We start from the raw sequence: 22,945 nt of genomic DNA on the forward strand, positions 1-22,945 counted from the left end.
AGGTCAGGTGCAGGAGCAGGGTTGTCCCAAGCACTTGGGTGGTCTCCAGCCAGCACCCAAGGTCTGGCAGCGTTACAGGCTGCTGCTCAGCAGGGATGGGGCGGGGGAAAATGGGCATCTCACCAAGGAGAAGTGCTGAGAAAGCACAGCTGGCTCCAGGCACGGCGGAGCTGCCGCCACCGTGGCCCTGTCAGTGCTGTCCCTGCCAGCTCCCAGCCCAGGAGTCCCCACGGCAGCCCTGCCCCACCTACCTGGTACTTGCCATTGGCACCCAAAAGGTCTCCCTCTCTGAGCCAGGTGACGATGGGCTTGGGGTTCCCGAACGCCATGCAGGTCAGGGTGACGCTGCTGCCCTCCTTCGCCTCTACGTACTGCGGCGGGGTCTCCGTGAACGTGGGGGGAGCTGGGGGCACAGGAGAGCACCGTGACCCCTCGGGTCACCCACGGCCACTCTGGCTCTGGGGGCACACGGGGACAGAGGGGAAAGCGCTGCCTGCACACAGGGGACACTCTGCACATCCCCACGGCGGGGCTGGGACCACCCCAAAGGCAAACGGGGCTGCAGGGACAGGGGTGTCCTTGGGGACACCGACCAAGAGGGGCCACATCACACCCCAGCTCTGCCCCCTCTCCTCCCCCCAGCCCGCTGAACATTAACTCGCTATTGTCAAAACATGGGAAAACACCGCAGTGCAGATCGAAAGGCTCCTTCCTGATGAAAGAGGCTGGCAGGATTACAGCCCGCCCCTAATTACCCGCGGTTGTTAAAGCCCACTTTAGAGGAAGACAGGTTGGCAATTTAATCTGCTTTGGGGGGGGAAAAAAAAAAAAAAAAAAAGAAAAGGAATTATATTTTGTTTCTCCCCAAATGATTTTTATTTTGCCCCTAAGAAAATTAAGCGTTGTAATGCCACAGCCCTCACCCTGAAAGCAATTCCTCGGGCTGGGAGGATTATGGTTATTATATTGTTATTAAGCCCCTGCACGCCCCGTGCTGCATAAAAGCCCCAAAACTGGCCCATTTTGCCAAGGGGAGGGACAGGGTATCTGGGGCCATTTTCCAGCCCCTCCAGCTGGTGGTTTGCAGGATCCATGCACGTGGCAGAGGTGAGCCAGGCACCACCATCCTCCTCCTTCCTCCTCCTCCTGCCCTCCTTCCCGAGCCCTCGGAGCTCATTAGCAGGCTGGGGGAAAGCAGGAAGCGGCAGGCAGGGCAGCAGGCAGGGATGGGGCTGGTGGCCTGCACGGCCCCTCTTGCAAAGCTCCCGCTCACTAATTGGGCTCAATTAGGTGGCTCTGCGCTGTGCCACAGCACAGCATCCCCCCAAAGGTTAAATTAATTGCACAAGGTCAAGGCAAGACCAGCGAGGAGCTGCCAGTGGCCACATCTCTCCAGCCACCCCACTGCAGCAGGAGAGGCACAGCCCTGCTGCTGGGCTAAAAATAAAGATCTCTCTCCTGATGCGGAGAATGACAATTTGCTAATTAGTTTAATATACAGCCCTAATAAAATGAAAAAGTAATTTGAGTAAATCTGAATTTCAAGAAAACAAAGATTTGATTTTCTGATCTGTTTGTTGAGAGAAGATTCATTCCCAGCCCTGGTTCTTGATGTCTCTCCTTTAAACAAGCTCCGTGTAATTAAACTGAAGAATCCCTAATAAAACTTCGTCCCTTTTGAAGTCACGCCCTGGCTGGAGCAGCCAGCCTGGATGGCTTCAGGCTCGCGTGTCTGCCAGGCACAGATGCCATCGAGGCCAGCGTCCAGCAGGTATCCAGCATCCACCAGAAATTCCATTTTGGCACCGCACGGACGCCGCAGCCCCCGCCGCGCTCACCATTGACCGTGAGGTGGACCCAGCTGCCGTTGTGGAAGGTGTCGTACTGCTGGTCCAGCATGAGCACTTTGCACTCGTACCAGCCCTGGTCCTCGGAGCGCACCTGCTCAATGCGCAGGGAGGCTTTGTCGTGCAGGCTGGCCCGGCCTGTGGGAGAGCACAGAGTTGGCACCGTGTCCCTGACACCACAACAGCCCCCGGAGCATCACTGCAGGGGACACCCCATCCCCCACACCAGAGCAGCCCCAAAACATGGCCACAGGGGACACCTCATCCTGACCCCAGAGCAGGCCCCAGAATATCAGGGGATACCTCATCCCAAACTGGAGCAGCCCCCAGAACATCCCCACAGGGACACCCCATCCCAAACTGGAGCAATCCCCAGAACATCCCCTCAGGGACACCCCATCCCAAACTGGAGCAATCCCCAGAACATCCCCACAGGGACACCCCATCCCCATGTGGGCACCGTCCCAGTTTGGGGCTGGCTGAGCTGCAGGGTGCGATTGCAGCCGATGGTGCCAGGCCGGTGGTGCCAGGCCGGTGACACACTCGCCCGTCTGGGGACAGCAGAGCCAAGCTGCCAGGGCCAGGCAAGGTGCCTCGAGTGATGTCTGCCCACAGCGACACCGGCCTTCTGCTCCCAGCCGGGGGCTGGCGGCGGCACAGCCGGCACACAGGCGTGCCCCAAAGCTTTTCCCCGCCTGGGAGACTCCCGGAAAGCAGGGCAGCCCTGAGCTGACCCTGTGCACAGCCCCAAGAACTGGGTCAGGAGCAAAGCAGTCTAAACCTCCACCCTGGTGCAGTGGCCATTGGGCTGTGGGATCACCCATTGCTGAGCTGAGTTTGGCACGGCTCAGCTGGTGCATCCTCCCTGCTGCAGCATTTCTTAGAGCACTTTGGGCAGAGAGTCCCATATGACCCAGGGAAGATTCCCAGGACAGCATTCCACAAGGAAAGGAATACCACAGAGGGTCTGTCCTGCCACACCAACCTTCTCAGGGCTGCTTTCCAGCTCCCAGCTCCCACCAGAGGACACCAGCCACGTGTCACAGGCAGCACATTGGCTAGCAGCCACATGAGTTCTGCAGCTCCAACCTGTCACCTCTGCCCAGCACGTGGCCCTGGCTCCATCCCCAGCGTCCCGCCCTGGGCTCACAGCTGCTCTGGGGCACAGCAGCAGCAGCAGCAGCCACCGCCACCACGCGTCACCCTGGGTTTCTCTGCCTCGCTTGCTCCCGTCCCACGCAGCCCAGCTGGCTTCCTAACGCTGCTGCTTAATTAAAACCAACTGGGTGGAAAGCGAGCAACGAGAGGCAGAGCCTGCGTGGTTTCCGACGGAGGAGCGGATGGAGCGGGGCTGCGCATCCCGGGCTGTGCTGCGGCCGGGACCCGGCACCCTCCCCTCGTCCCCCCCCAGGACTCACCGGCATACTCTGGGTCGACATGGGGAGGGTAAAACCCAAACTTGATGAAGATGGGGATGGGGACGCCGAACTTGAACCACTCCACGACATAGGGAGGGGGCTGTCCCGTGAGCGGGTGGATCACGTCGCATCCTAGGATCACGCTCTCGCCAGCGCGAGCGGTCACGAACTCGGGCTCCTCCCTCGAGCCGAGGGCACCTGCGAGGGGGCGAAGGAAGAATCCGTGGCTGATCCCACTGCTGGTCCCCAGCATGGAACCAGGATGGCCAGAAGAGCAACAGCAGCAGTAATGCTCATCCCCAGCCACCTGTCTCCAACAAGAGCAGCCTGTGGGTCATCCTTGCCCCAGAAACAACAGGGGGTCCCAAACCCTTGCACTCAGCTCCAAGGCCACCCTGAGCTACCAAAGGAGTCAGGACAGTGGCCATCAGCAGCCCAGTGCTCCAGGACAGCTTCCCAACCTCTTCAAGGGTGATGCCCATGGGGGACCTGCTCTCAGTAGAGGGGCACAGAGCACGTCTAGCACTGCTCCCCACATTGCAGCACCACCTGGGCTGCCCTGTACCCTTTGGATACAAGGAAATGGCTGCTTTTAGCTCGTGCCCCTGCATCCTCCAGTGAGGAGGACCGAGCATGCAGGGACCCCTGACCACAGCTCTGCTGCACCAGCTCACAGACCCAGCTCTGCCGCCGGTGCCAGGACGGGCTGGGCCCCGCAGCCACCATGCTCCAGCCAAGCCCACATTGTCCTCGGGCATCCCTGAGAGCCCCAAGCCTGAAACCCGTCTGCGACCTGCGCGTCGGGTCTGTCACCCTGCTCCTCCCAGCTGGGTAATTACAGGGGACTTTGGTCTCAGCTCCGAGGCTGCTCCACCCCGGCTGTGCCGCCCTGCTCGCTGCAGCCTGGCGTCATCCTGCTCCGCCAGCAGCAGCAAAGCTGCATCCTCAGCACGGCGCTCAGAGAGGGAGAGAGAGGGGGAAACCCAGGGCTGGGGGAAAGCCAAACAGGGGGTCCCCAAAACTACGTTTAGACCCACATCGCCCTTCTCATCGAGGAAGGGCCCCCCGTTTTCCAGGCACACGCGGCCGCTGGCTGCTCCGGGGGGGATGCTCGGGGAGGGATGCTCGGGGAAGCACGTTCCCACTCCTCCGCGCTGCTCCTCGGGGCCGCCGGTGATTGGCGGCGAGTGACATCACCGCTTCCCCGCCGCGGGAGCCGAGCATCACCGAGCATCACCGGCTATTTTTGGCTCTGGCACAAGCGCGTACCGGCGAGAGGCCCGTGATGTGCCACCCCACGGGCCCGCCAGCCGAGTGTCCCCGCGGGAAGGGCAGCGGGCAGAGCTCGCACACGGCACGCACAAGGTGTCACAGGGTCACAGCGCGATGGCCACCCGAGCGTCCTGAGCCCCCACGGCCCCGGCACACGGGTGGCTCTTTAAACTGGGAGGGCTGGCTGGTGGCAGCGGGGTGCGTGAAGCCGGGGTGCAGAGCTGTGAGCCATCTGCAAGGAGCAGATGCTGCATTGCACACCCACTGCAGGCAGCCGGCCCCGCTCTGGGGGTCCCGCAGAGATGGGGAGGGGGGTCCTGCACGGCCACGGATCCGCCCGGAGCCCAGCGGGGCGGGGGAATCGCTGAGCACACACGTGCGGTGTGCACGCACACCCCCGCACACGCTTTGCACCGCCTCGACAACGCTCTTGCACCTTTCCATCCCTCGTTAGCGCTGCATCGCCGATGAGCTCCCGTTCGCACCCTGTCAGCAGGGACCGTGTCAGCCCTCCCCTGCCACCCCGGCACTCAGCTGGGAGAAGCCGTCCTGACCCCGCTGTGCCCATCCGGGAGGGTGAGGGGGACTGAGCTGGGAGCCCCCTCCCTGGCCATGGCCCTGCTGCGGGGACAGAGCCATCACGTGCTGCTCAAGAGCATCCAAGGACGCGCTTCCCCGGCCGCCTCGCCCGAGCGAGCAGGTCCCCAGCACCTCGTCCCCTTCAAAGTGACACCCTGTACCCACCAGCAAGAGGAAACGGAAGCTCCAGCACCCAAACCCCTTTCCCAAGCCCCCCACCTACCCCAGCGCTCCAGCTCCCCGGCTACCAAGAGGGAATCTCGGTTTCCAGCACCTCTCCACCAACTGGAGCCTGGAATGCTGATGTTTGCCCAGCTGGAGCAAGCTCGCTGCCCAAGAGGCCACCCTGACACCCTGGAGACGGGCGCCAGGGAGTCACCCTACGCCAGGATGCCCTGAGTGGCTCCCTGGCAGGGCACTGGGTGACGTCCCTGGGGAGGGGACGAGCCAGGCGCTCCGCCGGACCCACGCCTGGCCAGGGCTGCCCGGGCTCAGGAAAATAGGTCATCCCCGGCAGCTCACAGCGCCGGTGTCTGATCGCAAGGCCGGTGGGGAATTGCACGCACGGCTGAGCATCACCTCCCCAGCGCACGGCCGACTGGCAGCCACGGCAGAGAACCGGCCCCCGGCTCTCCCCAGCTGCCACCCACCCTGCTACCAGCCCCGTGCCCTCCTGTCCCCGCTTCCAGAGCACCGGGAAGGCAATGGGAAGATGTCTCACGACCCCTCTTTGGGTCTCCTCAACTTCCCAACCCATCGGCCCTGTGGTCCCAACCCTGACCAGGTTTTTCTTCGAAGTTCAGACCATGAAGAAAGCGAGCAATGGAGACTGCAGCTCTGAATTCAAAGTGTTTTCTCACCCCCACATTTGTAGGGAAACGCTTGAAAACAACCCGCAGACGCCAGAAGAAACAGAGCACAAATAGACAAGGTATTTTTAAACCCACTTTATTTTCCCAGCCAAGTTCAGAGAGGTTTCAAGGCTGAATCTGCGGTTTGGAAACAGGGTCAACATCAGGGAGCGGCAGCAGGGATGCGAACCCCAAATCCGCCTCGGCGCAGGAGCTCACGTGAAGATGGGGGATGCCTCGTAAAGAAAAACAAGTAATCAACAGGCTTCGTCATCCAAGCAGATCCAGGAAAAATAAAAGCATGCCGCGTGCCAGGAGGCAAGAATACAAGATGCGGAGGTGGAGTTGAACAGCATCCCAAAGGGAGAGGAGGGAAGGCTGCCGCCACTGAGACGGTGCCACCGCGGGGCTCCCCAGGATGGCGATGCCAAGGATGGGGAGACCCTCACCTGGATCTGGGCATCCAGTTCCTCTGATCCCAAGGGCAGAGGTAGAAGGTGCCACAGTGAGGCTGAAGGCATCCAGCATCTCTGCTGCACTCGCTGAAGCAGGACCCTTCCTGCAGGTGCTTTCTGAGAAGGACAGGGCCACGGTAGAGAGGTTTCCAAAGGAATTAACGCCTGGGAAAGCTTTCCTGCTTGGCACAGTGGACACCCATGCCCTGGGGCAGAGAGGGCATCCTGTCCTGATCCTCCATCGCCTTGCAGCCTGCTAACAGAGGCACCAGGATCCATTTCCAATGCTTCCCCACACCCCTGGCACTCATCCCCACCCTGTGCCCCCATGGGGATGGCTGAGGGAGCAGGCACAAGGCCTGTGGACCTCCCCTCCCTGGTGAGATGAGATGTGCTCTGACACATCCCGCTCCCATCGGTGGAGGAGGGATATGGCAGGGATCTCTGAGGACAAGGCCACCAGCGTGGCATATGGAGGCCAGCAGGGAAGGAGAGCAGGCAGCCATCACCATGAAATGAAGAGGGGAGCGACTGCAGCCCAGGGTGGGGGACAGGGACAATGTGCTGCAGGGACCCCGGCTGCCAGGGCAGGGTGCGGGGTGTCAGGAGATTGCCCGTCCCCCACCTCTGTAGGCCCCTAAATATCTCAGTGGGGGTTGCACCCCCCATTACAAACTCAGTGCCTTTGCCTATCTTGGGGTATCCAGAGCCCCCCAAAAGCATCTGCCTGTCTCCTGGTGGGGGGAAGCCCTGGGGCTGGGAGCGCAGCCCTCACCCCCTCCCCCAGCTGGAAAGCAGCATCTGGGCTTTCAGTGCAATTCCTGCTTTTTAAACCCGATTTTCCAGATGGATGGAGGGCGACGCGCAGGTCAAGTGACATGCCTCAAGGTCACACGGGGCCAGGGAGGAGAAGGATTAGCAGCTCTGAGGGGTGGCTTGGTGCCCCATTCCCAGTGAGATGGGGACTCAGAACCCCATTCCTGGGCACGAGGGGTGCCCTGTGGGATCATCACCACCCTCCCCAGGCAGCCAGGCAGCTGCCCTGGCATCCCAAGGGGAATGCATGCATGGGATGCTGCACCACAGCAAGTCCTTGATCCCTAGAATGGCACAGGTGGGAACATGCCTGGCCAGGCAGCAGCTCAGCAAGCATGTGAGAGCACAGGGTGATGTTCTGAGAGGCACGGAGATGAAGCAGGAAAGAAAATTCCTTCCTTAAGGTCACCTTACACCTACCTGGGGGTCCCTTGTGCCCCCTCCCTCTAATCACCATCCACCCGGTGTTGAGCATCCGGTGTTGGCAGCTGCCTCGTGGGAGGCATCATCTCCCAGCAACGACCAGCAGCTACCTGTGCGCTCCCTGTGAGCTCCCTCTGCACACCACGGGGCTGAACACACAGCTGTGCTGGGAGCTGGAGCACCAAACCCATCCCAGAGGAGACCTCCTGCAGCTGGAGAGCTCTGCCAGGGTACTGTGCCTGCAGCCCAGCCCCACATCACAGCAGGACCCCCATGCAGGCTGGCATCACCCTCCCCACAGAGCAGTGGGTACCATCCCGGTGCCTTCACAGTCCTCCAACAGGAAACTGGGATGCAGGCAGAGCTCCGAGCTGCCCGCCAGCAGCTCCTGAATCACGCTGTTCCTGGCTCAGGCAGCCCTCCCACCAACGCCAGCCTCTCCATGGAGGAGCGGGAGGAAGGGAGTTGTTTTTCCAAAGGCCAGCTGGTCGCTCAGGGCTCCCGGCTCGGGAGATTCCTACCGCAGGGAAAGGGAGAGGGAAGGATTCCTCCATCGGCACAGCATGGGGTTGGACACGCTGCTTGCCCATCTGCAGGGCTTCTCATCCAGCATGAAGGCACGACCTCCAAGACAGAGGACCAGAGGTGAAAGGGAGCTGTGCCACCCTGCCACAGCTCTGGAGAGGAACTTGCAGGGCTCACCCATCACCAGCAAAGCTGCATCTTCCAAGTCAAAAGGCAACTGAGCCGGCAAAACATCGCCTCAAAGACCCTCCGGCATGCCAAGTCATCGAGCGAGACGCTCGCGTCTCTCCCTGCCCCGCGCGCTCCCATCCAACAGGTCCAGAGGAGCAGAAAACCTCCAGGGAATGATGGAAATGGGAGCCCGGCCAACGCCCTTGGCTGTTCCCGGTGCCAAACCATCCCCTTGCCAGAAGAGAGCGGGGCCAAAGCTGCACGTGCCAAATCCAGCGGCTCCCAGTCCAGACTCCTCCACGGCCAAAGAGGCAAAACCCCAGAGCTCTGCGCCAGGAGCGAGCAGGGGATGCAGCGCTGGCACTGCCACACCGAGCCACTCCAACCGGCCAAGGTCAGCATCGGCCAGGAGCATCGCCCACCACGGCGTCCAGGGAACCTCTCCAACGGAGCCCAATCGTCCCTCCGCAAACCCTCCTGACAGATCCACGAGCATCCCCACTCCCTGCACGGTGCCACGGCGTCACGCTCGTGGGAGAGGGAGGAAAAGCCCCTCGGTGTGACGGCACTGCTGGGAATGCCAGGAGGCCGGATCCCTCCTCTGACACCCACTCCTGGCGCGGTCACGTCCTGGCTCTCCTCCCCCATGCCATAAGAGGGGATAACGCACCCTCCTTCCCTCTCTGAGCCGATTAACGCCTGGAAAGCCCTTGGAGAGCCAGGCAAGAAGGCTGTCCAGGGCCAGCATCGCTGCTTCTCAGCTCAACAAGGAGGAAGTGGTGTGGGAGGAAGGCCACGGCAAGAAGAAAACCCCCGGAGAGGGCACCGGCACACGGTGAGCCCCAGCTCTCCTCCGAAGCCTCGTCCCCGAGCAATGCGGGCTGCCAGCTCCCCATGAGGACTGGACAGTGCTGGGACCAAAGGGTTGCAGCAGCTGGGGTGAGTCCCGTGGGCTCCCTGCCCCTGCGGGGGCTATGCCGGCCCGCAGCACCCCCTCCCCCGGCACCCACCCACGCATTACTCACGGCACGCTCATTCATCACGTACACGCTGCTCCACACGCACAGCACCCCCCGTGCCGGGGCTTCTCGGCACCCACCCAATCCAGCACCAGCTCCGGAGCTCCATCCGAGAGGCTCCAGGGTATTTCCAAGTTCCCAGGTGCCGAAGGAGCTGTTCGGCTCCTCTCCCCGGCAGAGCATCCCTGTACAAGCCGCTGCTGCAAACACTGCCTCACCACACTGCAGCACGCAGCTCAGGCAGGCAGCAGCCGGCCACGGCTCAGTAAGAGGGGCTACGTACCCCCAAAACGGGGCAGCCCCATCCTGACCCCCGCGAAAGGACAGCCCCGTCCTGACACACCCCCACCCCTGCCTCCGGGAGCCGCCTGCCAGGCGAGGAGGACAAGGGACTGTGGCATGGCACAGATGTGACCCAGCAGGCTCGAGGAGCGCTGTGAACTGGGGGGGGCTGCAGCACCCCGGCACCTGCCCCCTCCCAGCCCACCCGTGCCCCCCGAGGCAGCGTCCCCTCCGCCACGGGGAGGGAGTGGTGGTGGTGGCTGGCAGCCAGGCATCGCTCGCTGCCGGCAGCCACCGCATCCCCATGGGCAGGGTGGGTGACAGCCAGGGCACGGCTCCAGGGTCTCATCCCGGGAAAGAACCACCGGGACACAGGGATAATCATGTGCCCAGTGAGGAACCAGCGGCAGAAATGGGGGACGTGCTGCACCAGCGACAGGCAGCTCCCCTCTACCTGCAGGGATGGCTCGGAGGGCTGGGAAGGGGCTGGCGGCTGAAGGGAAAGAAGCCAGAGCAGGAAAATCAGGGTTATTCCTTGCTGCCGTCTCCGTCCTGACCTTGGACAACCCTGTGCCTCAGTTTACCACAGCACAGCAGCCAGCCTGCAGTGGGGGGAGAAGGAGGGCAGCCTCTCCTGAGCGGTGGGGGGGGGAAGCAAAGTCACCCCCAAACCCGCAGCCGGGGCGCTGCAGGGGAAGGCAACAAATCCCTCCTGCATTTCTCCTTGCCCGGCCGGGCTATCCTTGCAGGGAAGGGCAAACGCTGTCCGCACCCCCCGGAGCTGCCGCAGGCGCTTCCCCAGGATCAGAGAAGAAATTCGAATGCGGAGAAAAGCTTGCCCATCCCTGATCAAGGGGGACACTCAGCCAGCCGTGCCCGCCCCCCGCCAGGACCCGCACCCGCTTCCCTTCTCCCAGAGGGAATTTCCAGCCCCTGGGCAGAGGCTCCGCCGCACCGGGAGCGCGGCTTCCCGAACTTCCCCAGCTGCAGCCGCTGCCCTCAGGGAGGTCACGGCCAGCCCCGCCGAGCGCCTGCGGAGGGAGGGAGGATGCGCCGGGCGCTCCCGGCTCCCCCCGGCAGCGGGGGATGAAGGAATCGCCAGCGCCCCGCCGCAGCGGGAAGCGCTCGGTCCCCGCACCGGCAGCGGGGAAGACGCGAACCCCGCAAACCCCCTTCGCAGCCGCAGTTCCCCCTCCTACCCTCCTCCCCAGCCTCTTCCCGGTACCCTCTCCCCGGGACGCGATGCCCGCTCGCCCCCCCCTCGGTGCGCGCATCCCTCCCGGTCCATGCGCATCCCCCCCGCCGCATCCGGTACACCGGGAGAGGCGGGGGGGGGCACACGCAGAGGCGGCCCCGCCGCCGCCCCGCAGACCCCGGCGCGCCCCTCCCGGGCTCATCCCGGCGGAGAACACCCCGCGGCCGCACTCACCTTGGACGGGCAGCCCGCGGGCGCCGAGCACACTTGCTACCAAAGCGGCCACATACCAAATCATAGTACTACCGGCCCCCGGTGCGCAGCATCTTCCGCCCGCCGGGCGGCCCGGCCGGGGCGGGGCGGGGCCGGGCCGGGCTGGCCGTGGCCGGGCAGGGCTCGGCGGGGCTGGCGGGGCCGGAGGGGCGGCTCAGGGCCGGCCGGCCGCCGCTGCGCCCATGCCCGCGCCCATCCCCGCGCCGCGCCGCACCTGCGCTCCGCCGCGCGGTGCAGCCTAGCCTGCGCCCTTTAGCGGCTCGGCACCGCCCCCGCCCGCCGCCCATTGGCCGCGCCCCGGCGGAGTGGGCGGTGATTGGCCGCCGCCGCGGCCCGGGCCGGTTCAAGGTGGGTTGGCGCGCACGGGGCCCCTGCGCCGCAGTATCATGCGCACTGCCGGGAGCGGCGCGGTCACCTCCGCCGGACGGTCACCTCCCCGCACGGACACCCGCCGGGACCCGCGCCGCCCTGGGACCCCGCGCAGCCTCCCCGCCGCCTCCCCGCGTCCAGATGTGCCGCCGCACCGCCCCGCTGCCGCCTCCCCGTTCCCAGATGTGTCACCACACCAGATCGGTGTCAGCTGCGCGTATCCAGATGTGCCCCTGTACCGGCTCAGTGCCACCTCCCCGTCCACAGATGTGCCCCTGCACCAACTCATTATCACCTCCCTATCCCCAAACGTCACTGCATGTACTCACCGTTCCCTCTTTGTCTGCAGATGTGTCCCTGCCTCAGTGCAGCATCACCTTTCTCTCTCCAGATGTGCCCCCTACACCAGCTCGGCATCACTTCGCAGCTCAGTGTCGCTCCCTGTCCCCACATGCATTCTCTGTGCCAGCTCAGCATTACTTTCCTGTCCCCAGCTGTGCCCCTGCATAGCCTTGGTGTCACCTACCTGTCTCTGGATGTGCCCCCTACACCGGCTCAGCATCACCTCCCTGTTTCTGGATGTGCCCCCTCCCCTGATGCAGTGTCACCTCCCTGGCCCCAGATGCCACCTGCCCCTGCTGCCATACACCGCTCCTCTGACACGCCAATGACAGCTTGTCACTAGGCAGGGTCACCTCCCCACCATGGGCTGAGCCACCTGCCCCCTGCACCAGCTCCACATCAGCTCTGCCATCTGTCCCTGCCACCCTGCACCACCTCAGGGTCACCTCCCTGCCAGCTGCTTGGTGCCACCGCAGCCTTGTAGCGCACATCAGCTCAGGGTAACACAGCTGCCACCATCTGTGCCCTGGCAGAGGTCCAGGGTCATCGCCCCACAGCCTGGGACAGACATGTCACCTGCCTCCTGCGCCAGTTTGCTGTCACCTCTGCCAGCACCCTGCACTGCTCAGTCACCTCATTGCCACCACCACAGCTTGGTGTCACATTCACCTGGCACCGGCTCAGTGCCATTGTCACCTCTAGCACCAGCTGTAGCACCTCCTCCTGTCATTGCACCACCTGTGCCACTCCCCTGCTCCTGCTCCCCACCATTTGCCCGCTGTGACAGCTCCTTGTCACCCTATCCGTTTTGTCCCCTGCTGGGAACAGCCCCCTTGACAAGAGAGAATTTGGGTTCGTTTCAATGGAAAGTGGGCAGAAAACAGGAAGCGTTCCTGTGCTCCCCCATCTCATCCCACCCATCCTCCCTGCAAAGACCTGGCAATGCCAGATGGGCAAACAGCCGGGCTGGCTCCCCCAGGAACGTGCCAGCCATGGAAAACGGGCCACTGAACTTCCCCTAGATGACAGCCAGCCCGGGAGGGGACAGGCTCGCACAGAGTGGGGGACACATCATTTTGTCCCCAGCACTCACTCTCTTCCCCTTGCCCATTGGGAGAGTATCTGGGAAGAGGTCTGAGCAGCTGCTGGTCTTCCCACCTCTTCCCATGCACGTTCAGGCAAGAAGCAAAAAAAAACCCCAATTCTTGCAGAGGATGTGGGAGTTGGAGAAACATCCCACAGCTTCTGCCCGGAATTACATTCCCGGAGGATCAGATGTTGGCACTGCCCTGTGCAGGAGGCAAGAGCATCCCCCAGCCCTGCCCCAGCTCACGCGAGCTCCCGGGCACTTTGCTTCCTTAGCAAATTCCAAGACCTCATAAAAGCCTGACTCAGCTCCTAGTGCTGAGGCCTGAAGTGAAAGCTTGCAGATCTGCACAGGGGGTTGGCACAGCTGAGGCTGACCCTTCTGCTGGGGCAGTTCTGCTCTCCAAGCTGCTCTCCTATTTCCTGAAAGTCTGGTTTGGAGTGGCCCAGGAGGGCAAAACCCCTTGGCCAGCACCCTCCTCATGCCGGTCCCGCCACCTTCAAAGCACCCAAAAAATCCCAGCCATCACTCACTGCCTGCAAAGCAGCCAGCCCAAGGCTGGCAGAGCTCCAGCTGCCCTCGCTCAGCCAGACAGAGACAATGCGTTCTGGTCTGGCTGGAGTCCCTGTCACCAGTCAGATCATCTCCATGTCTTTACCTGGGTTTTACCACAATTTCAAAGGGAAAAAAAAAAAAAATTAACAGCATTGATGGCACCTATGGTAACACAGCCCAACCCAGGAGGTATCAGGAGCCTGTGGTGGATGGGGGGACCCAGCCCTGACCCCAGTGTGTGCATCCCCAAGACAAGCCCAGCACAGAGTCCCCACCAACATCCCTCAAGAAACTGGAAATATGGGCTTGGTTTGGAGCATGGCTGTCAGTTCACACCCTTGTTTCTCCAGACTAATTTGCTGGTTTCATGAAATCCATTCCCCACTGTTTTCACACTTCTCTCCCTCTCTATTTATAGCCGGGTTTATTTACATGAGCAGGGCACTCCTTGTACTTGCACGTCAGTCTGTGGTGGCAGAGCCGGGAGCGGGTGAAGGAATCAGTGGCACGGCAAGGACCCCCCCAGCCCCTGGCCATGGCCACCTCCTGCCCAGCACGTGGGAGGCAGGTGGGCAGCCCTCCGTGCCAAGGGCATGAGCTGGAAGCAAACCAGCAGCACAGCCCCCAGACCCACACAAGTGTCTTGTCCCCATCTCCGCAGGGCACAGCACTGCAGTTCCCATGGGATGCAGATCACCCTGGAGCTGGCACCTTTCTGCCCCACATTTCCAGCTGGAGCTGCTCTTGCAGCAGCGTTCTGCTGACCTGAGCAGTACCTGTGTGTTGTGCTACAGACCCAGGGATGCCCTTGCCCTCCACACAGCCACGGCCAGCAGAGCCCACCCTGCCCAGCTGAGTCACCTGACAGCTGCCCACTGATAAATTCACTGCTCTGCCTAACAAGAGGGATAAAAATGTCGTTGCTTTCTTAAAGAAAACAGCTCTGACAGATGAGGCAGGAGTTCTCAGACTAGCACCAGAGACCTGGGGGATGCATGCAGCTCTCCCCATCAAACACATTCATCAGGGAGAGACGCAGCCCTGGCTGAGCCCTGCTGCCATCTCCCTGGGGCTTGGCTCTCAGGATTAGGGACAGAGATTTTGGGTTGGAAAATGGCACAAGAAAAGTGGGAATGAGCTACCACTCAGGCTGGAAACCCAGAGAATTCCAGAACTTGGAGCAGAAAGGTTCTGGATCAGACTTCGTATTGGGCAGCAAAAATACTCAACACTGGAGAGGGGCTGACCTGAAAATGGGACTTGCCAAGGTGTGGATTAGTGTTTCTTTCCCTTTAACTCCTCACTGCTGGTGACCAGTCCAGGAAAGCAGGAATCTGGACCCAGCTGCTTCCCACCTGGCCGAGGGATGCTCCAACCCACGCGGGGCTGAGTCTCCCTGCACAAGTACATGATTATTCACAGCCTCCAGGATTTGCATGGTGGAGTCACGAGTCTCACAACACCTGATCTCCCGGGAGAGCTGCCTCCTGTACTTCGGAGGGAACGGCCCACATTCCGAAAGTGGGACTTGGTGTCTCACAACATCCCACATGGCCCAGCTGTCACCTCCTCCCCTCCCTGTGCGGGGACCAGGAGAGCCCACCCCATCCCTGCCACCTCAGCGAGGAAGAGCAGCAGGGCAGGGGCCCGGAGGAGCGCTGAAAACTCGGGAGCTGAGCCTGGAAGTGCTGAGCCAGCCTGCAGTGTCGCTGCCTGCACAGCCAGCCTGCTCTTTGGAAAGACCAAAACAAGCCCCCTCAAAGGACGAGCAGGCAGATGGGCTCGACTCACACCCAGCTGGGGTTAGGCTCGTTCCCTCCTCGTCCCCTCTCCCCTCGCCGGTGGCTCATCACCGACGCGTGACTCCAGATGGCAAACAAGGAATATCCTGCCATGCCTTCCTGGCTGCACATCCAAGTCGTGGAATGATCCACCTGTGGTATTTCAGAAAAGACACACTAAACTTGTGTGAAGAGGGGTCAGTTGACTCACGGTAACAACTTTCTCCTCCCGTTAGCAGGTCTCCAACAGAGCTAATTACTCATCAGCCCACTAATAGACTCACTCACACAGCACTCCCTGGATCAAGCAGCAGCGATTGTCTGTCTTGTCTTGTTAACCTCAAAGAAAGATCCGACTGTGGTAACGCGATACCCCGTTCTTATCTCATCACCTGCTTCTCCAGCCAAAATATGTCTTCCCACGGCGTGGAGCATCCCTGTCCCAACCCCAGCCGGGGGAAGCCTTGTGCTGCTCCGTGGGATCCTGGCTGGGGCAGATGCAGCCTGGGGGTCGGTGGGAGCCCCCAGACCCACGGCAGCCACCGTGACCGGGTGTTTGCTCCCCCAAGCAAGGAGCAGCAGGACACTGTGGCCTCCCCAGGGACCCATCTCACCCTTCCTACAAGCACTGTGGTGTTGTAGCCCCTCATCCTGCTGCCCCATGGGGGGGACACACCCCTCTTGGGGCCGGTGGGGGTGGTCCCTCCATCCTAAAAGGATGACAGAGTGTACCCTGCAGCCCCCTCCTGCCCGGCAGCACCACCCCCCCCGGCACCCCAGCACTGCCGCCCACCCCATTACTCACTGGGGCTCTCTGGCACCGGGAACACACCTCCCTGCGCGGGAGCACAGGCACAGCACGTGCTCCTGGGGGCTGCGGGACTTGTCATCAGCACTGTCATCGCCATGAGTAACCACACTCTGCCTTGGCATCCCCGAGAACATCCCCGAAAAGCCAGGAGCGTGCCGCTCTCCTTGCTGGGGGAGGCGCGGAGCCGCGGCAGCTGCTCAGCTCCCTGCACCGGGGGAAACTGAGGCACGGGGATATGGCCATGCGGGACAGCTGAGCCCCCGGAGGGAGCGGGACAAGGCTGAGGCACCCCAGAGACGCCCCGGCAGGCTGGGGAGGAGCGGTGACTCAGTGAAGGTCACCGGGCTGGCTCAGCACTGTGGGGCACACGCCGTGTCCCGGAGCTCCAACCTCTCGCCCCGGCATCCTCTCCAACCCCTGCACATGCAGCGTGTCATCAGCTGTGACACACTCTGCTGACGTCCCCGCATCATGTGGCATCAACCTCGTCCGTAATTACGGGCGCAGGAGCTCTGCTCCTTTCCCCGTTCGCTGCTGCCGTGCCGGGCTCGGCGATACCCGCGGCCAGAGCCCAGCCCAGTCCCACCCTGACCGGGGGGGCTGCTGCTCACCCCGAGCCCTGCTCCCCCACCAGCTTTGTTGGTGCCAGGCAGGGAGCTCCGGGCTGCGGGACCCTCTGCAATCCAAGCATCGCCCCCCCAAAACGCCACCGGCACGTGCTGCAGGAGGGGACAAACCTGTCGGGGTCCCCGCCACGCCGGACCCCACAGCACCCCAGGAAGGGAACAGGGGGCAGGTGCCAGGCTGGGCTGGCCGAGGGCAGGGAAGAGCATTGCAGCCCTCTCGAGGAGGGGGGCCGGGCTTGGAAAAAGCTTTTGCTGCCGGAGAGAAGGGAGCTCTTGTGCAGTGCCAAGAGGCAGGGGAGCCTCAGAGCCGCCTTTGTTCAAGGGGAGAAGATGATGGCTCTTGGGTCTGAAGCCTTGCACCTCCCTGCCCAGGCTGAACCAGCTACTGTTTTTCTCCTTCCTCAAAATTATCTTCTTGGGTTGGGGGGGCTCAGGGTGGCCCCTGAGGATCCAACAGCCAGAGACCATCCCTTGCTGGATCACTTTTCCCATAGTCATACCCCAAAACCGGGCTACATCATGGATGGGGGAAGCAGAGTCCAACCTCGCAGGGAACCCCCAATGTCCCTCCAGCCCCAGTCCCCCTCCTGCTGCTCCCTGCCCCGCAGCAGGTGGGCAAATCCTCAACTCCCACAAACAACAGCCTGACAACCTGTAACAGGATTGCCCGAGGCCACAGCCCTCCAAGCTGTCTGCTCCTGCACAGGCCAGGCACAGTGCAAAGAGGCTCTGCCCCTCCGTGTGTGTCCTCCAGGCACAGCCCGGATGCCACAATGAAGGGCTGAAGGAGACAGAGTGCTCACGACAGGTGGCTTTGGGGGCTCCCAAGCTCAGGGCATCACCACAACGTCCCCAAACCCTCCCTGGATCAGGAGACACTTGGGGATGAAGGTGCAATGAGCAGGTGGCACCACAGCCAGCCATGGGGAGGAAATCCCCATCCAGAAGTCACACAGTGGCACCAGCCTGCGGGTCCAGGGGCCCCCGGGTCACCCCTCACTGCCACGGCACTCCCAGGGGACACAGGGAGAGGTGACAGCCCCCCAGGGCTCTCTCGGGGATGTGGGGGTCCTGCACCACCAGGACACACAACTCCCCAAAGCATCCCTTCATCGGGACGGGCACAAAGCAGCGAGACGAGTTGGCCAGTGCTGAGCTGCTGCAGAAACCAGCCCGGCGAGCCAGCCCGGCCCGGGAGCAGCGGCTGTCGGCATCGCTTCCCGCAGCTGGGCTTGGCTCCCAGTCAGCTTCCCCCTCCCCAGGCTCCCTCCCTGCCAGGCAGCAATCAGCCCTGCATTCACAGGGCTGCGGGAAGATGACTCGGCAGCGAGTCAGACCTCTTTGGGGACAAATGTGCAATCAGTCCCCAGGAACACGCCTCGCTCCCCTGGAAGGCCGCAGAGCTCCAGGGAATGCCCTGAAGAAGCTGTGGGCATGGCTAGCACAGCACCTTGCTTGGCTGATGCTCCCCCATCCCAAAAAAACGCCCCCCTCCAGGGTCCTCGCCCACTCCTGCAACGTCTTCCTGACACACAAGCTCCCAGCCTGGGCAGGAGGACCATGGAAAGCTCCCCTCCATCTATCTGCCTTCACTGAAGATGGTCCTGGGAGCAGCACAGCTCGAAAGCCTCAGCCCCAGCCTCTTTTCCCTGTCAGACAGCAGCAGAACAACTTTCCAAGTGCTGAGAGCCTGGGAGAATTGTGACTGATGTGTGCCCCAATCCCCCCTGGCTGCATCAGCACTCCCAACAACAACCTGGGCAGCACCACAGCCACGCTGTGACCCACCAGATTCAGGGAGAGTCCCCCTCCATCATCCCTGATTTCCATGGATTTGATCCCCCAGACAGCATTTCCCTCCCCATCTCGGGCACTGGCGTGTGTCACTGCTGCTGCACACTGACATTTCTTTCCCCGGATGCCACTTATTTATAGCACGCCTGACCTTTTCCCCAAGTTTACATCCTCCTCTCCCTTCCCTTCCACCCACCCAACTCTGGGAACCACCCCCGGGACGCTCCCAAGCCCAGCTGTGCGCAGACATCGGTTGGGATGTGGCTCCCCAGCATCGCCAGGGACAGCACGGGAGGACAAAGCTGGGGGTGTCTGTCAGGCACGAGCCCCCTCCTTTCCCACTGCAAGGAACAGTTTCCAATTAAAGCAGCTGCCTCTGAAATCCAGATGGTCCATAATTCTTGCTGGGGAAGAGGAGAAAGCCTATTTCACCGCAGCCCCCTGCGAAGGCAGGGCTGGGGAAAGCAGCAGGCTCCAGCCGTGTGCGTGGGATTTGCCAGCGAGCTGCAGGCTGGAAGGCCAAGGGGAGATTTGCATTGCAGCCCGGCTCGGGGCTCTGCTGCCGTTCCCTTGGGCTGCAGGGAAATTTCCCCCATTTTTCCCCAACTGTAGCAAGAGCCAGCTCCTGCCAGGATCCCCTGTCACTCTTGGGTGGCGCAGTGGGTTCCCTCCCTTGCAGGCAGCTCCCAGCACCCACTTTGGGAGAAATTGCTCTCTGGGGCTGGAGGGGCTGCTCCAGAGGGGAGGGAAAGCTGGAAAACACCCAGCTTCAGCATCCATGCCTTTGTAGTGCGAACCCCCTGCTCCTGCCAGCCTGGGGTGAGGGGGTCTGGGTGCCAGGAGGGGCATCCCGGCTGCTGGAAAAGCGGGAGCCCCTCGCCCTCCCTGCTGCCTGTCCGTCCGTCTGTCCCTCCGCAGGCGATGGGCTCCCCGACCTCCCGGCCCGCGCCGCCTCTGCTGCTCTAATTACTCCTCTCGCACCCGGCGCCGGGGCCCTCCGACCAAATTACGATCGATCCTTTGCTCCAGCCCAATCGATGCCATTGACTGAGGCATTAGAAAGACAAATCCGGGCTCCCCGCCCCGGGAAGGCGGCGGCAGCCTCGGGGGTGGGGGATGCCACCACGCATGGCGAGAAGTGGGAGGCACGGGGATGCCCTCGCTCGATGCTCTGCATCCCTACATCCATACGGAGAGGGCAAACATCTCCGAGGACCTGAAAGCACCAGCTCAGTTGTTCTCCAGCTGCTGGACACGAGACAACCCACAGCAGGGATCAAACTCCTGGAGCACATAGCCCTGATCAGCCAAGAAATCCCTGGCAGGAAAGCACTTCCCTCCCAAAACCTCCCCTGCTTCTGCCCAGCTCCCACTCTCTTTCAATAAAAGAAAGGATTTTCCCTTAACCTGCCAAATCAGCAAATGCAGCCTGCATCCCAGTCACCTGAATCAAGCAGCAGTGATATTTAACAACATGAGCAGCTGATGAACCAGCTGACCTGGGAAAGGGGAGACTCAGCCCTGTATGGGACAGGGATGCCATGGTCCTGGGTGGGCTGGGGATGCTCTGTACCAGCAATGGGATGAGGATGCTTTGGTCCAGCTCTGAACAGGATGGGGATGCTTTGGTCCAGCCCTGAATGGGATGGGGATGCTTTGGTCCAGCTCTGAACGGGATGGGGATGCTTTGGTCCAGCTCTGAACAGGATGGGGATGCTTTGGTCCAGCCCTGAATGGGATGGGGATGCTTTGGTCCAGCCCTGAATGGGATGGGGATGCTCTGGTCCAGCCCTGAATGGATGAGGATGCTTTGGTCCAGCCCTGAATGGATGAGGATGCTTTGGTCCAGCCCTGAATGGGATGGGGATGCTCTGGTCCATCTCTGAATGGGATGGGGATGCTGTGGGCCAGCCCTCAGTGGGTTTGGGATGCTCTGCTCCAGCCCTGCACAGGACAGGGAGGACATGACCCAGCCTTGCCTGGCACAGGGATGGGCCATCCTCCATCACACCACATGAGGAAGAAATTCCAGTGCTGCCCAGTAGCCACCAGCAAGGCTGCAGTGGGGAGTAATTGAATCACAGCCCCGACAAGGGATCACTGGCTAAAATCCCCCTGGCCCAGTGTTCCACAGATGGGAAACAGAGGGGGGCCACCCTGAGCCCCCTCCTCCTGTGCCTCCCAGGAGCAGATAATAGACCCTGTGTGAGCAAATTACAAGGAATTTGCAGCCATCCCATCTAATCCACAGGGGAGACATCTGAATCCTACAAGGAGCATTTGGTTTCTGGGTACAGAGGAGCTTAGAGACATGCAGAGCCATTAAAAACACGCACGGGGATTAAGCTGGGAACTGGGAAGGGAGAGCACAGCTGGAGACCATGGGTGGCTGTGGGAGAAGATGGCTGGGGCTATCCAAGGGCTGTGGGCAAACTGGTTTTAGGCAATGTCCAAGTGTCCCAGTGTCCTGATCCAGGCCTGGAGCCTGAGGCATCACTGGTAGAGGTGGGAACCCATGGGATGCTGCCAGACAGGTGGGATTTCACCCTGGTGTCAGTGAGGTGTCAGTGTTTTGGGCTCCAACACCCAAGCAGTCACCAAGAGCTGCAGCCTGTGCCCAAACCCACATCCAGGTCACATCACCCAGCCTTGGGGCCAAGCAAAGTCAGCCCCAAGCATCCCCCAGGATCAGGTCCATGCCAGTGGGGTCTTCCAAGGATAGACTTTGGCAACGTCCCTCATCATTTGGGATTTATTCTGATCATCTCTAATCCTCTGCCTTGATTGCTGAGGCTTCCAATCTCATTAGCTGGGCTACGCTGGGTCATTATTGATGTTGGGGGGTGTTTAAAATTGATATTAATCCCATCTCGATAATCTGGTATTTGTTGATTTTTATTTTTAACCTCTCATGTTATTAAGATGAGCTGAGCCAGCTCCTTATTTCTGGGGGCTACCCCATCCCAGCAAACCCTCGAAGGTGCATCTTGTGATGCCAAAGGCTCCCAAAAATCGGGTTTATTCCATCCCACAGAGAAGATGCTACCTACCTCTGGCCTTTGCAGGCTGTGAGCATCACCGAGCTGCCAACAACCCAGCAGCACTGACCCCCAGCTGCTCTCCTTTAAACCTGTTATTATCATTTTTCTTAATTATCACAGAAACAAGCGGCTTCCACTCCTCACATTCGGGGACATCGCGAGTGCCTGATGAGGAAGGAGCCATTAGCACCCCGTCAAAACAGCATCTCATAAAGGATCTTTGACAAAATTGTCACCGGAGAGGCAGGGGGAGCGAGGCAGCCCGGCACAGTTGTACATCATTTTGACAGCTCGCATTAAGGCAACTTCAGGCACCTCTGGGAAATTACCTCCCCGTTAAACAGAGGCAGGAGCAGGCGCAGTGCCGGGGGGGTTGAGCTCAGCAGCTGGGGCCAAGCAGGGCAGGGAGCTGCCCCTGGGGCTGCCCAGTGCATACAAACCAAGGGCCCGTGCCTCAGTTTCCCCGAGCACAGGCACAAAGCGCTGCTGACGCTGCCTCAACCCGGATGATCGGAAGGGCTTTCCTTCAGAGCCCCTCTCCCAAGCCCAGGCTGCAGCTCAGAGCTGATGGCTGCTTATCCTCCTCCTCTCCAGACCCTTGGCAAACAGCAAAATGCCAATAACTCGGGGAACAGCTCGTGTTTAGCTTGGCAGGCCGGCTATTGTTCCTATACTGCAAACGCATGGATGGCACAGACATGTTTGGAGTGGATGCAAGCTGTTCCCCCCAGCCCCGCCACAGCAAGCGTCAGCTCCCAGCTGGAGGCACATCAAACGGGGCTTTTTGGGATGAAACCACCTCCAAAGGCTCCCCAAATTAATGGGGTGGGAGAAAACCTGCTGCAAATGCCTTCCCATCCCCATAGTAACCCATCCCTCCATCCTAATCGGGCTGCTCTGGACATATTTCTGCCCAAAGGCAGCAAGTTTTTAGCACAAGGTAGGAGAAATGATGGAGCAAAGCCAAAGTCAAGTACCACCAGCTCCAGCAAGTGCGTCAAGAAGCTCTCAGGGAGCAAAGCAATGGAGAGGCAGCAGTCCAAGGTAAAGATGTGGGGGTAGGGAGGGCAGTTTGGTGGTCTTGCTGTATTTTTAGTTTCTGGGTTTAAGAGCCAACTGTTTAATAGGGGAGGTTGTTTTAATTGGAACTACAGTCACTAAGAAAAACACAAGAAGGGTAAATATAGAAAAATAGTCATGTTTCTGAAGGTTCTTTGGTATTTGTCTAATTAAATGGAGCATTTTAATTACACATCAAACAGTGCCATTTCTAAAAGAATAACCTACAGGCATTTGCCTCAATTTGAAGGGCAAATCTTGGAAAAACAAGTCTGGACCCCCTCATTTTCAAAGGGGATTTGGAGACACCCCAGGATGTTCCACAATCATCAGCCCAAGGATGAGGAGCTGATG

At 61.0% G+C, this 22,945-nt stretch overlaps 1 protein-coding gene and 1 long non-coding RNA gene across 8 annotated transcripts in view; both read right to left on the minus strand.

The window, feature by feature from the left end:
• Window positions 1-11,225, minus strand: part of IGSF9B (immunoglobulin superfamily member 9B) — a 45,631-nt gene extending 34,406 nt beyond the window's left edge. For 3 of the 7 annotated variants that reach the window (XR_015278848.1, XR_015278847.1, XR_015278846.1), the window contains exons 1-4: window positions 11,088-11,225; window positions 3,266-3,463; window positions 1,839-1,985; window positions 252-403 (exon numbers count right to left, since the gene is read on the minus strand). Coding sequence is in view for 4 of the 7 variants with exons in the window: in XM_086861050.1 (XP_086717176.1) it covers window positions 252-403; window positions 1,839-1,985; window positions 3,266-3,463; window positions 11,088-11,151 (561 nt within the window). In the remaining 3 variants the exon portion in view is untranslated. The remainder of the gene's footprint in view (window positions 1-251; window positions 404-1,838; window positions 1,986-3,265; window positions 3,464-11,087) is intronic. The other 4 variants (XM_086861054.1, XM_086861053.1, XM_086861051.1 and 1 more) reach the window with 2 other exon arrangements.
• Window positions 6,043-8,421, minus strand: LOC147649474 (uncharacterized). Its single transcript, XR_015278888.1, has 2 exons — window positions 6,417-8,421; window positions 6,043-6,203 (listed from the first exon to the last, which is right to left on the minus strand). It is a non-coding gene; the product is annotated as an uncharacterized LOC147649474 (long non-coding RNA).
• Window positions 11,226-22,945: the final 11,720 nt, after the last annotated feature.

Source organism: Cyanistes caeruleus, chromosome 23 (assembly GCF_971803275.1).
Source record: "Cyanistes caeruleus chromosome 23, bCyaCae1.hap1.1, whole genome shotgun sequence".
NCBI lineage: Eukaryota > Metazoa > Chordata > Aves > Passeriformes > Paridae > Cyanistes > Cyanistes caeruleus.